Genomic DNA, 14,919 nt, shown 5'->3' on the forward strand with positions numbered 1-14,919 from the left:
TAATTATAAGTCTAAGGTTGGTTACAAATCAAGTTATTAAATATTAGTAGAATCATGTTTAAAGACTATTCAAACAAATTATTCATAAATAAGAGTTACAAGTTTCATTCGATAAAAACAAATTATATTTATATTTACATTGGTTTTTGTTTGCAAATAATTTCTTAAAATGGTCTTTGAATGTAACTCTCGAATATTTGAATTAGGTAAAAAAAAATTACAAATGACTTGCAACTTGTTTTCCACTATTTATAATTAAATTTTCAGGATTTACAAGTGATCTTCTAAAATTAAAGAAAAGAAAAAACTTTCACAATTTTCAATCTAATCTGCAAGTGATTTTACAATATTTACAATTCAACTTCATATATTTACAATTTAGCTTTCAAAGTTGCAACATTGAAATCTTGTCCCATCTTGGTCGCAGTTTTGTGCACTTCCCAACTTCAGCGACGTTAGAATGAACATATAGTATCTCCGACATGAATTAGCTCGAGCTTTGTGTGTGCTGATCCGATGGCTTCTCCTTTTCTTCTAGCAACTCTATAAATGATCTCCACTTTCAACATCTTCTGGAAAGGAGATGCTTATTGGAGTTTTTGTTTCGGATGTGACCTTTAAAGAACAACAACTTTGTTGGTTGATACTCGATCCAAGGTTTGACGTGGAGATATTTCTCCAGGAGATCAAATCCAACAATGGTGCTCCTGACACTATTGACCAGGAAGCGATTTGAAGTCTCCAGAAGAAAGATTTGGGAATCGATCAGAAATATTTGAAGTCTCCAGAGTCATAGAGTTACGGCATTAACTTGCAAGTCCAAATTAACGGTAGGGGCTTCAAATGTAACAAAAATAAATTTAGGGTTCAAGTATATTCTAAGTCTATAATTGAAGGTCCAAAATTTTATTTTACATTAAAATATTTTCATTTCAATGACAAATTCTTTTATCTTGAAAGCAAATTTTGGATCAAATCTATTATCAAAAGGCCTTGTTGATAGGCAATCTATAATTATTTTTGTGAGTATTTTTTGAGTATGGAAACATGGCTTGAGGATTCTCGTAACCTAATTTATTTAAACTTTTATTTACAAAAAATAAAAGAGTAAATTTTTGGAATTATTTCCCCCTCCTTTCCTGTAGGGGGAAAAAGATAGAGGAATATGATATTTATTTGCTAAAATTTGTTATTGTTACTAACTATATAACAATTTATTACTTAGTTTCTCAGATTTAATTGAAAAATTTTGCAATTTTACATTACTTTAGGGTGTTTGATTTTACATTAATTTCATACAAAATTAAATAATACTTTCTTAAAATAAAATAGAGTTAAGAATCATTTTTGTCCTTAAACTATACGTGAGAGTGTATAAATGATTTTAAACTTGACTTGGGCTAGTTTTTCTTATCAACTTAAAAAATTCTCTCTCTCAACACCCGGACATTAAAATTTTACTTGACTTTTTTATTTTGCAGGTAAAACTAGATTATTATACAAAGAAAAATTGAGAAAACAAAGGCAAAAAAAAAAAAAAAAATTTGAAACTGGCTGAATATGATTATTGGGACCAAATCCGATATGATAGTTACACAAAATATATTTGTAAAAGATTTTTTTTCTTATTTCTGTTTTAAATTAATATGTGTGTGTGTGTATATATATATATGTATATATTCTTTTCTAGCTTAAAAATTAACAATTCTATTCTAAAAACCGAAAAAGATTTGTAAAAATTAAGAAAGAAATTTTTGCAATTTATAAACATGATAATCTCAATTTAAGTAGTTGAATTATATTTATTTTGAATAAAATTTTAGTTAATTTTCATTTACTTTGCAGGTAAAACTATATTATTATGTAGAAGCAATTGAGCAAGCCCGTAAGCGTGTGAAATTTGTGAATTATCTAATTCGCCAATAGTTTAATTTAATTTGAGTTCAATTTAATCTCTAAAATTGAGAAGGATTGTTTTCACGCCATAACGAACTAGTGGAATATGATCATTGGGACCAAATCCGATGCGATCTTTGTACAAAAGATATTTGTAAAATATATTTTAAACTTATCTCTATTGGAAATTAAATATATATTGTTAACCTTTTCTAGTTTAAAATATAAATAATTTAAATCGAGAAGGAAATTCGTGTAATTTATATACTTGACAATCTCAAACTAAATCTTTGAGGTAAATTTATTTTGAATAAAACTTTACGTGAGTTTCATTTATTTTTCATGTAAAACCAGATTATTATCTAAATAAAAATTGAACAAACAAAGTCAAAACAGATATGTGAAATTTGTGAATTCTCTAATTTTTTAATATTTTCATTTGAATTTGAGTTTGACTTATATCTAGTTGAGCTCACATACTTATTGGTTCGTAAAAAAAAAAAAAAAAAAGAGAGAAAGAAATCTGATTCTTTATAACTGTATCTAATAAAAAAAATATTTCTTTTAATAAACATCCAATAAAAAACTATTTAAAATACTTATTTTTCTTCTCTCCTTTATATTATAAATAGGTGTAGATAATGAAGAAGATCTATCCAATTTTTCTACCAAAGTTGATTACGAATCTATACAGAGACTTTCGAAGTGCAAGATTATAGTTTCCGTCAATTTCTCGTACAGGTAAGCCTTAACTCTATGTTCCTTAAATTTTATATAAGCTTGATTGAATATACGTGGAAGAACTATGAAGTCTTTTGTTTATGTTGCATCTATCATCTTATAATTTATTTTTGTGACATCTATGTCCGATTATATTTTGCTATAAGTACTTTTTTTCCTTGAAATATTTCGTATGAGTATGGATTTGCTTGATTTTTATTTGTTTAATTTTCTTGATATCTCTTTATTAATATTTATGAAACGTATAATCTTGCTGTTTGACATAACTCATCACAAGGGCACGCACGTGAACGGTGAACATCTTTTTCAAGGGAACGGAATTTATTTGATGAAAATCTGTGCAGTGTTTTTGGAAAATCCTTACCTGCGATGTATCTAATGGCTAGAGAGAGGTGCATGATAAAACTTATTATATGCAAAGTATACAATCATGATGTTTATTAAAATTTTTATAATTTATAAAATTGCATAATACAAATATAATAAGAACGATTCAATTTATTATTTATTTTTTTAATTTTTATAAATTGAGTATCCTAATGTATTCTATTAAATCCATATTTACTAATAAATTTTTTAAAAATTTATTTAATAAACACAATATAAAGAATAAATATAATATCTTATCTGACACTTCCCATTTTTTTTTAAAAATACTACAAGTTAAAAAATTTAAATTTGAACTATTCAGAGCAAATTTGGATAATTAATTTAAAAAATTATAAAAATTTTAATATTAAATTTGGATTATTTAAATTAAATCAAGACTTTCTAAATTAGTAACAAAGAAAATTTATTTTTATAAATTTTTATAAATCATAATAGATAAAACATAATAGTACACGTTGCATATAATAAGCCTTATCATGCATGCACCTCTCTTTCTGGCCATCAAATATAATGCAGGGTTAGGATCAGCAAATCCGCTCCTCATTTTCAATCCTTTCAAATGTACAACTCCATGCTACTAGTGATAAAAACAAGCCGCGTTTTACCTATAAAAAATAAAAATAAAACCCTCCATAGTTATAGATCGAGGTCTGCAAATAGGGACTGGCCAAAAAAAATCTGAGGGTGAAGAGACAAACGTTAACATTACTATCTGTGCTTGTTTAAGGTCAAGCGATCTAGTTTAGGCTATTAGGTGAATAAAAATAAAAAGCAGGTTAGTTTTCATTTATTTCTCGTAATGATTTAAAATATTATTCAAAATATTTTTATTAAATTAAATAATAAAATTTACTAAAACCGATAAATTATTAACCTATGTAAAACTGGTCTAATATAAATGTATTGAAAATATAGCATAACTATAGATAGAGAATATAATTTTTAGAGTGTGTGTGTATTATTTATTTGTACTAATAATTTGTTATTTGCTCTTATAGTTATTAACATGGAATTGCAGTAACTATTATTATAAAGCTCTTAATTAACATACAATTGAAATGTTACAGACAAAGGAACTACTATTGAGTGACATGGACTACGAGTATACATTAGAGCAACTTACCAAAGATCTTGGAATAGTTGTTAAAAGCTTCTATGAAGACAATACTGGGTCAAAGAATGAAGCGAGTCAGGCTCTACTTGATGACAATGAAGTAGATCAAACTCTGCTTGAAGAGGATGAAGTGGTTCAGGCTCTCCTAGGTGAGAATGAAACAAGCCAGGCTCTGCTTAACGAAAATGAAGAGAGTCAGGCTCTCCTAAATGAGCTTGAAGCAAGTCAGGCTCCCCTTAATGAGAATGAAGCAGGTCAAGCTCAAGTCCCACCCATGTACCCAAGCACTTGGCCTTCCAACTGGAATTCAACGAAGCAGATTTCATTGAACTTGGAGCCACCAAACAATACTGGCACCAAGAAAAAGAAATGGGCTTTGGCTGAACACATGTACGTATCTATACATTTTTTTTTTCCATTTCAATTGCTTTGTTTTTCTTTCTCTTGGTGTGTTTTCAATTGAATGACTTTTCTTATGAATTTATTTGGCAAATTTGCTAAGAAATTAGTGAAAAGAAAATAATACTTCCTCACTCAGATAGAAATTTATCAATTTATTCTTATTTAAATGCATCATTTTTTAAAAAACAATTTTATTTATAATATTTTACTCTATACATAAAATTAACTCCTTTTTTTATATACAAAATGACTTACAAAATAAATTATCCATTCCTTCTGGAAGATAAATAAAACTAAAGAGAGTCCATAGGAGAGAACTCTTGTATATTTTTATTACTTAGAGGATGTATAGAACAATACTAAAATTTATTCCATTTAATTTCTATAACAATATATTTGTGAAGATAATTGCTTAATACTGTAACAACACTTAAAATGGGGGATCATAGGTGACATAATGGACATTAATAAAAATATTTATAACATATACTAAATAATATGATGACTAATGACCTTCTTATATTGTTTTTTTAACAGATGCTTCCTGCGTGGATTGCAGCAATATGGGAAGGGAAAATGGACTGCCATTTCTAAAAATGTGGTGCTGACAAGAACACCAGCTCAAGTAGCCAGTCATGCTCAGAAATACTATAAACACCAAATTGATCGAGGAAACAAAAAGAGCAAAAGAGGCAGCATATATGATTTTACCATAGACATGCTTGTGGACCCTATGAATCAAAACGAGAACCATGCCATTCCATCAATGCATCAATTAGGACCACAAAATCTTTCACATGAGCCTCCAACGCACCAATCATGGCCAGTGCATCAATCAACCCTAATGAATCGGCCTACTGTTCCAATGCAAATTCAACCTTCATTAAATCAGCCTAACTCACAAAATATTATGAAGGTGAATCCTGCTTGCATGGCAGAATTGGACCCATCTCACGCTCACTCAACTCCCCAACCACATCAAGGGTTATCACAGTTGACATCTGTGTTTTCATTCGGCCCTGGGTTCTCTAATGGGCAACAATTGGTAAATCAACCTTCATTCAACTCTAAGGCACTGACAACTATCCATACCCAAATCAACAAGGGAACCCGATGGACTGAAGAAGAACACCTGTATGTGCATGCCCATTTGATTTTGTTTCCTTTTTTTCTTTTTTATCATAAATGTCTTGATTTTTTTTTTTTGGCTTTCTTATTATAGGTTATTTGTGGATGGATTGGAAAGATACGGGAAGGGAGATTGGAAGAACATTTCTAGATATGTTGTGCAGACAAGGTCGCCAACTCAGATTGCTAGTCACGCTCAGAAATACTTTAATCGCCAAGCAAAGAAAGGGAACAACAACAACAAGCATTATCCTACTACGAAAGGGAGCAAAAAGAGGGAAAGAAAAAGCATCCATGATGTCACCATTCATGATATTTATGTCGAAGCTCAACAACAAAATCAAATGATGGCTTCTTCATATCCTCAAAACCAGATTGTTCCTCCAAGTCTTCCCATAGATGAATCCTGTAACCCACAAAATTGCCTAAATTTTGATCGGTCCCTTCAATTTGGGTACCCAAGTAGCGCCTTTCTTATGTAAAGACCTCTTTTACTCTCCAACTAATTTTATAGTATATAATGACATTGATGTGACCATTTTCTTGAATCGTATTGTACATTCTAATTCAATAAATTTTATAGGATAGAGATGTCGGTTTGAGACGATGTGTTGAGGAACTTTGAAACGCCAGAATACTTGTCAATTATGTTGGCAGAGTCGTCGCTAAGAAATGATAATGTGGGTAATGTTGGGAGAGATTGGAATTGGGAGCAAGTTTGTTAGGATTACTTTCGAGACATTGTTAGGATCTTTCAAGTTTTAACTTTCATCCATCGCTCTGCACTTTTTTATTCTTGTTCGATTCGGACTCGTCTCCATTTCTTTTAAATTTCATATTTATTTGTTTTTTGGTATTTTATTTTTGTAATATAAAATGCCATGTAATCATTATTTGCGACACATTAACAAGTCCAGTCTGTCTCACTCATGACAAGGATAAAATTTTTAAATGGACTAAATTTGAGGGACTAAGTTATGATAAGTTAAACTTGAGAGACTGAATCATTATTGAATTAAAAGTTAAGGGACAAAATAATTATTTTTTCTCATTTTAATCACAAAAAATTGAGAGGGATTGCTTTCACACCATAAGCAACTGGTTGAATATGAAAAAATATAATATACTTAAATATATGATATCTTAGTATAACATGTCACAAAACACAAATAATTAATTATATTTATTATATTTTATATATTTTAATAATAAAAAGTGTTCTCAAATTTTTCAAACATAAAATATTAAAATTTTTTCAAGCACAAACCTCAATTTTTTTTGAACTTATTTGAGTTAGCCCATCAAGCTTAATATGAATTATCAGTTATATCTTCATTTTTTATCTATTAAAAAAATATAAATGACATGTTTAATTTTTAATTTTCATTTCGAATGTTAATTCATTTTTTCCTTCATATATTTGAAATAGTTTAAATCATTCAAATAAAGAATTTTTAATAGACTATCAAATGTTATAAGATTTCAAATTTAAACATTCAAATTGAAGTCCATCCACCCAAATGCTACCACGAGGAAATTCAATGTATCTACTCTAAATTTTAAATTAGTTTTTTGATAACGGAAATTTATGTTAAATCATTTATTTAGAAACAAAAGGCACGAAATTTTTCAGCAGAAGCAGCCTAGTGAAGCAGTGATCTTAGTTGATCAGAACGCTATCCTCCGAGAGATCTCTTCTTTCCAGTCGAGCACCATGAAGGAGAAGGTAATGGCTGAAGGCATTCCGTTTCTTCCGGAAGAAATCATCAGAGACATTCTCATACGACTTCCGACAAAATCGCTTATCCGATTTCGCTGTGTGTGCAAACGGTGGAGGAATCTCTTCAAGACCCCATCTTTTGTCCAAGAACACCTCAATCACACCAGTCAAAATCCTTCTCTTCTTCTCCAACGGAATGACTTATGGTTGCTCGATCGTGAGATGCGACTCAAGAAAGTTGATAACGCACCTTTAATCGATTCCTCGAATACCTTTCGAGTCGTCGGTTCCAGCAATGGATTGCTTTTAGTCGGCATTTGTAATAGATTTCCTTGCTTTTTAGTGTGGAATCCAGCGACTAGAGAGGTCAGACCGGTGTCCTCTATTACGGTGCAGTCTGAAGATAGCCATAGACCTCGCAGTGCAGGATTTGGCTTCAGTCCAATTCTTAATGATTATAAGATAGTGGTCCCTTATGATTCTAGTTATCCTTTTGATGTTTTGGTGGTTGTAGTGTATTCACTGAGGTCAGGGTCATGGAAGAAAGCAGAATATGGGATCAAGAACGTAAGTTTTAGTTCTGAAAGCATCACTGTTAATGGATCCATGTTTTGGTCTGGGCTTGCGTGGAAGCAAGATACAGATACTTATGACGTTGTGGTACTTTCATTTGACTTAGCAAATGAAGTGTTTACTTTCATACCAACACCTGATTGGAATACTTCATCAATTAGTTTTGCTGCGTATGAGAACAAACTTGCTGTGCTTTCTTCTCCTGCTTTGCAAGACGTGGGTGAATTGTGGGTCATGGAGGATGGTACAGGTTTATCTTGGGCCAAGAAATATAGTTACTATCTCTTACCAAGATTGGTACGTCCGGTGACTATTTGGAGGAATCAAATGGTTTGTGCTGATATTGTTATTCGTGAAGATGAACATCAAGAGTGGAATCATGAACAAAAAATTTCTCTGATAAATATCACCACCAATGAATCAAAGACGTTTGATATCAGCAAATGTGGTAATGATCTCAATCTACGTGAATTTATTTTCAACTACACAGAAAGCCTTGTACCAATTGGAGGAAAGAAATTGTGTGCGCTATTTGTGAAATGATGAAGCAAATTTTGTTCTAACTTTGTTCAATCTCACTGCTAATAGTAATGACTGCACTTGTAATCCTTGATGACCTTTGCAGTATCGCTCATCATAGTTCTCCATCCCCATTTTGCTTACCAATTTTTTTTTAAAATTTTTTTATGATGTTGCAGCAATAGCATTGTGCTTGACTTGTAAAAAACTTGACTTTTACTTAATTTGTGATACATTTTATCAAATATAGTGTTTTGATTAGGTGAAGGGTGTCCTTTCTAAGTAGGATTTGGCTTCAGTCCAATTTTGTTAATGATTACAAGATAGTGATAACTTATGTTACTAAGTGCCTTTTTGAGGTTGAAGTGCATATTAAGTTCAGTGTCATGCAAGGAAGTAGAATATAGGATCAATGGCACAGGTTCAACCTGTAATTATATCGCTGTTGGAGCTATGTTTTGGTATGGGTTGAAAAGATACAGATTGTTACTCCGATGTGATAAATTCATTTGATATGGCAGACAAAATGTTCTCTTTGATGCCACCACCTGATTTCTCTACTTCAATGTGTAGGTTTGCTGTGTACGAGAACAAATTCACTGTGCTTTCTTTTAGTGCCATTTAAGATTCTGAACTTATAATCAAAAGAAGATTAAAGCATACACATATTCAGACAAAAAGATGCCATAAGAAGATTATCGCTTGCAATTTTGTCAACTATAAATATGGTTCAATTTCTAGCAGTACATAAATGAATAGATTAGCTTATGGAATGAGATCTACATTCTTTTGAAATTGAAGCCTGTAATTCTTTGTAAAGTTTGTCTTAAAAAAATAGAGAGAAGCTTTACAAAAATTCACAGATATTAAATTTGGAGAATTTAAATACTACGAGTTCTAACTTAAACTCGAAATCTTATGTTTAAGCCATCATAACATTTTATATCAGAATCAATGCCTTGTAGCACCTACAAAATGATTTTTCATTACCATAAGATACAAATCATCATCAACCATTATCAAGCCATCATGTTGCAGGTAAGAAATTAAATTGTGCAGTCCAATGGCATGCCATTTATAGAATCAGCAAGTATTACTTATAAAATTGAGTCTAGGTAAATGTGATCAAGTGATGGAATTCTCCTAACATTTTGTAATTATATGGAGGGTTATAAAAACATGAGGTAAATGGACCAGCCCTCTTGAATAGATAGTATTGCTTTTGGCACCAGGAATGTAGGGGCAAACAAAAAAATTTCAAAATGCATGAAAATAAAAGCTTGAGAGTGAAAAGATCAACCATGTTAATTGAGGATGATTTGAGAAAGCAAGCACAGGAAAGGAATTTTAAAATAAAAAAATGAGAAAAAACAATGGATTTATTGGACAATGAAACGGAGAAATGCTAGACGAGAGTCAACTAAAGAAATTAATTATAAATTTTCCATTGATTATAAATATTAAAAGTGTTATGAATAAAATATAGAGAGAATAGAAATGAGAAGAAAGAATATAAGCAATAAAAAAAAAAGATAACTCCTCTTGTATTCTCTTTCATCCTCTACAATACGATTAACATGCCCTATTTATAGGCATGATTTTATATTAAGGATTACACAAATGATAATAAAAAATAAAAGGTAATCAACACTCATCAAATGATTAGAGTTTCATGAAAAAATATGAAAGGATGAAAAAGATAAACATCCACATGACTCTTAATATTCATAACAAGAAGTTTAATTTTAAGCCTATGATTGGTTCTAAGTCAAGTTATTAAGTTTTTTTTTTTTTGACATGAAGTCAAAGTATATACAAGTAGTAAAACGAATACAACTAAAGGTCCTTTAGATCAAACAAAACCTAAAGGCCTAATAAAAGACAAACTATAAATACAACCCAACAAAAGCAACAAGATGCAAAAAACATAAACAAATAGATAAACCACTTAGAGGTAGGGGTGTACAATTTACCCGCAAACTCACCTGACCCATACTTAAATGGGTCAACTCATACCTATTCTCTAAGAAAATAAATAAATATGGGTTGTTATATACCCACATATGAAGAAATGGTCAAGTAATGGGTAAGGCCACGTGTGGCATATACCTGTCCATATAAAATTATTATTTTTTAAATAAAATTATCCAATTTTTCTCCATTCTTATCATAGGCTTTACTTTTAGCTGGCCTGTGGTGACATTTAAAAAAAAATCAAAAATTAAGAAACTTAGGGCCCAACTCCTAAAGTGAAGGCTTTGAAGTATGAAGTGTGAAGCGTTCAATGTTCAACTCGTGCTGCATGCTGTGCCCTACCTGAGTAGAGGACCCTGATCGAGCTGCCTCTCTCCGCTCTCCTCCACCTTGCTTCAAGCTTTGTAATAACTCATAAATTTAATTATGGTCATAATGTAGAAACTTTTAAGCAAATAAATAAATAAATAAATAAATAAAATATATGGCAACGTATTCTAGGTTACTTCATATTAATTTCTAGAACAATTATAACAACTTGGGATGTAAGTTTAGTGGGAGTTGGATCAACAGTCCCTATGCCAAGTCATGGGATGGATCCTTCATTGAGACCATCAGTGGATGCATCTTTCTTATCTTCTAGCTTCAGTTTTGGGTAAAATCACTAGAATGCCCTCCTACTGAAAAAAAAAAAAAAAAAACCAACGAAATGAAAATAAATGAATGAGAGTGGCAGAGGAAGTCGGTTAGCTCATTCCTCATTCTTCTTTGTATCAACTTCCGAAAATTCCAGACCAGTCGAGAACCAAAATCCTTGCCCATCTCTGTTTTCTTTCTCTTCCTTCTCCATCATCGCGTTCTAGCCGGCGTAGGTCTCAACTTCACCGTGAGTTTACTGCTTCAAGGAGTCCGCTCTGGGTTGGTCTACTCTCACCTTGTTTCTGCTTCACTGTCGATCTCTTCATCCTTCTTCATTTCAAAATTGTCGAAACTCTTTTCTCCTCTCTCTTTTTTGTCTTTCTGTGAGTAGGAAACACAACAGAGCTCGGCTGCCATTTTTGGAGCTACGACTGTGAGTTCTCCCCTGTTTCGCGTTGCAAGTCGCTCACCATTGCCAGTCGTGGTTCAGCTTGTTCGACCTCCGTTCATCTGTTTCGTCGGTTTTGTTCTTCCTTGTTTCTTTATGTGAGACAGTTCTTCCCTCTTTCAGCTTCACATGGTCAGGCCCTTCTCCTCCTTACTTCTCCTCTGTTCTGTTGTGCTAGGTTGAGGAGAGGAGCTTCGAACCCTCCTCTAATTAGTTCTGCATGCGTCTGAGTTCGTGTGATATAATATTTTTATAATTTATTTATTTATTTATTTTTTGCATTCTGGCTGCTGTCCGTGGCTGTTGAGGGAATGGAAAAAGAAAATTAAACTAAAATTTCTGTATTGATAGCATGATTATAATAAGCATGGGTTAGAGTTATTGGGTTAAAGTAATTTTGTTGGGAGTGGTTGATGTTGAAGAATTGGTTAGGATGAAATTGAAAGAGAAGAGGTTAGATATGAAACTTGAAGATTGAAAAGTTAAAATAGAAATTTGAGATTTTTGGGAGAAATATTTGAGTTGGTAATTTAAGGACCAAGTTGCTATTTATATAATTAGTTATTTATATTTTTATGTTTCATATAATGTTGAGAAAGATAAAAGTAAAATTTTTCTTTGTCTTATTTTTTTTAGTTGTTTTGGATTAATAAAAATTTTTGGATGGCAAAGTATGAGTAAGTGACAATGATATTATTTGAATATTAGGAAATTTATGGAGAAAGCATTGTCATTAGGAGACTAGGTTGGAAGTAAGACATATACTTGAAAACTTTACAGGTAAGTGAATAGCATTCCCATTATTTTATTAGTAAAAGTAGTCTATTTTTGAAAATATTATCTTTTGGTATAAATCATTTTTATCAACTATGATGATTACTAAGTAATTTGTTAATTAAATTATTTTGGTTTTGAAAATTACAAAATAATGATGAAGGTTAATTAAATTATTGTATGTGCATGTATTTTCTTCAAGAAAGATACTTTCAAGATTAATGAAGGTATCTTTGTTTATTTTGCTCTGAAAATTCTTAGTTATTCAACTAATGCAAGCTTGTGCCTTAGCTATAAAGTATTATTCTGACAAGCTTTGAGATTTGAAACAATTCATGTGAGTTTGGCATTACGAATGAAAATCCTATTTTAGAAATGATTGTTTTTCTTGTATGTTTAAAATATGATTTCTAAGATGACTCTATACAAAACACTGGTTGTTAACGACAATTAACCCTTGGCACGCCATGGTCAATGACTAGTTACTTTAATTTTCTTGAGCTTTGTTCTCATGTCTGTTATTTGTGGGTCTTGTACACTCGTTTGTTTCGTGGCTTTGGCCACGTCTGGTTAGTTATCCTCATGAACTGTGTGTCCACATTTGTTTCGTAGCTTCGGCTATGTCTGGTTATTTATTCTCGTGGACTGTATGTTCATGTTTGTTTTTATGGCATAAGCCACGTATGGTTATTTTATCATCGTAAATTGTGTGTCCACGTTTGTTACATGCTCTATTAAGTTTTCAAAATTTTAAATTTTTTTTATTTAACTAGTGTATTTGAAATTTCAATGATTTGAGTTAGCAAGTGTGCTACTTTGATTTATATTTAAATAATTTGTTTTCTTCAGGCATGATTGAATAAAGCAATTCTAATTTACTTTGAGTTTATGGTTATGTTTAAAATTTATAGGCTTATTAAGTTTAATATATTGAATTATCATCTTTTCAAGTATTTTACATAATTGTTTGAGTATATTATTTTTACACTTAAAATTCTATTTTTGGGGATAGTTGGTGTTAAACCTCCTGCCGATTATTGAAAGACTTGCCAGTGAGTTGGGTGAATATTTATTATGAGATTGCATTTTCTTTTGATGTATATATTCAACTATGTGCTATATTTTGAGATTAAATTTAAGTGCTCTACATTAATTATAGAGGTGATTCTGATTTGTAAATTTATATTGACTGTCAGTTGTTGAGAAGTAAAGCTCTGTATTATTAATTTGTATGCAAATGGTTATTGTAGAAATTTGAAAGGTTCTATTTAGGGCTGCACAAAAGACTGGACGGCACTGGACTTCACCCTAACCCGAAGTCCGGTCTCTTTCATGAAAAAGACTGGGTTAGGCAACCCGTAGTCCAGTCTTGTCCAGTGATAACCCGAAGATTAACAGGACCGGACTTGGTCCATAGGACTGGGAGACTGGTCCTGTCAGTCCAGTACTCACTTAGCTTTTTTTCCCTCTTTTTATTCTATGAAAGGCAATAATCCATTCCAACATAATAAACTCAATTAAGATAGTAAAAATACTTATAATAATAATAAATCCATAATAATTTCTAACAATAAGAAAAAAAATATTTTTGTTATAGTCTAAATTATTTAAATTTATAAACTTTAATAAAAACAGTACTCAAAAAATTCAACAACACTATATTACAATAACAATTTAGAAACAAACTTAATAAATTTTTATGCAATCATCTCCTTAGCATCAATTACACTTTAAACATTTGTCAAAAATAAATTAATTATAATTATAATAAAAAAAATTAATAGGACTGGACTGGACCAAGTGGTCCGGATGCCTGGTCTCTTGTCCAGTCCAACCCGAAAAAATAGTCTGATCTTTTTAGTCCTTTTGGTCCTGAAGGACCAGTGACTATACAGACCGAACAAGACTGAGACCATCTCGGGTTGGACTGGACCAGACAGGACTGGGAGACTTTTGCACAGCCCTAGTTCTATTATAGGAAAAAATTTTTTCAAAATCTCTATAGAAAGTTGAGGAATCTTTTATTTATATGAAAAATGTTATTATAATTTTCAATTGTATTTCAAATGAATTAAGATATTAAATAAAAATTTTATTGATTAAGGTTTAAGGAATGTGTGTTTGTGTATATGTCCCATACCGATCATGCCTAATTTTTGAGGCGTGACAAGCTTCTCATTTGTTTAGGGTTTGCCTTTGCCAATCGCTAGCCATAGCCCAGTGTTAGTCACCCCTGCCCAGTGCCCCCTACAGTCGTCTCCCCTTCTCTATTGGTCTGAGTGCATGATGGAGAGACTGCAATAGATTTCAGCTTCACTATTCAGCGTTCACCTTTTTGCAAGCTTTGCCTCCACCTCCGCCATTCTTTCTCCCATCAAGTAAGTCACCTCGTTCTTGTGACCTCGTCCTCTCCCTGACTTGAGTAAACTCTGTGGTCCCATCCTCTTCTTGATGTGATCTCGTGATCTCATCCATGAATTTGAATGCAAACTCTGATTCACTTTGAGCTGTTGGTTATATGTTCTTACAATCCTTATCAAGTTTGTTCCTTTTCCTTTGATTATATGTTTTGATTCACTTTGGTTATATGTTTTTTTACAC

The 14,919-nt window shown here is 31.5% G+C and overlaps 2 protein-coding genes across 2 annotated transcripts; both read left to right on the forward strand.

Annotated features, from left to right (window-relative positions):
- Positions 1-4,118: 4,118 nt before the first annotated feature.
- LOC129286170 (protein REVEILLE 7-like) lies at positions 4,119-6,153 on the forward strand. Its single transcript, XM_054922187.1, has 3 exons — positions 4,119-4,531; positions 5,081-5,677; positions 5,766-6,153. Exons 1-3 carry the CDS (start codon positions 4,119-4,121, stop codon positions 6,151-6,153), a joined length of 1,398 nt encoding a protein of 465 aa, XP_054778162.1.
- A 1,106-nt stretch (positions 6,154-7,259) lies between these two features.
- LOC129286171 (putative F-box protein At3g16210) lies at positions 7,260-8,507 on the forward strand. The gene has a single exon (XM_054922188.1). It carries the CDS (start codon positions 7,260-7,262, stop codon positions 8,505-8,507), a length of 1,248 nt encoding a protein of 415 aa, XP_054778163.1.
- Positions 8,508-14,919: the final 6,412 nt, after the last annotated feature.

This window comes from Prosopis cineraria, unplaced genomic scaffold (genome assembly GCF_029017545.1).
Source record: "Prosopis cineraria cultivar Desert tree isolate PC_DT_omini unplaced genomic scaffold, ASM2901754v1 PC11, whole genome shotgun sequence".
NCBI classification, from domain to species: Eukaryota; Viridiplantae; Streptophyta; class Magnoliopsida; order Fabales; family Fabaceae; genus Prosopis; species Prosopis cineraria.

Bases quoted from the DNA above. Each gene is read 5' to 3' on its own strand.
- LOC129286170 (XM_054922187.1), top strand. From the start codon at position 4,119: ATGGACTACGAGTATACATTAGAGCAACTTACCAAAGATCTTGGAATA. The intron at 4,532-5,080 runs GTACGTATCTAT...TTTTTTTAACAG, and splicing joins TGGGCTTTGGCTGAACACAT to ATGCTTCCTGCGTGGATTGC. The intron at 5,678-5,765 runs GTATGTGCATGC...TTCTTATTATAG, and splicing joins TGGACTGAAGAAGAACACCT to GTTATTTGTGGATGGATTGG.
- LOC129286171 (XM_054922188.1), top strand. From the start codon at position 7,260: ATGTTAAATCATTTATTTAGAAACAAAAGGCACGAAATTTTTCAGCAG.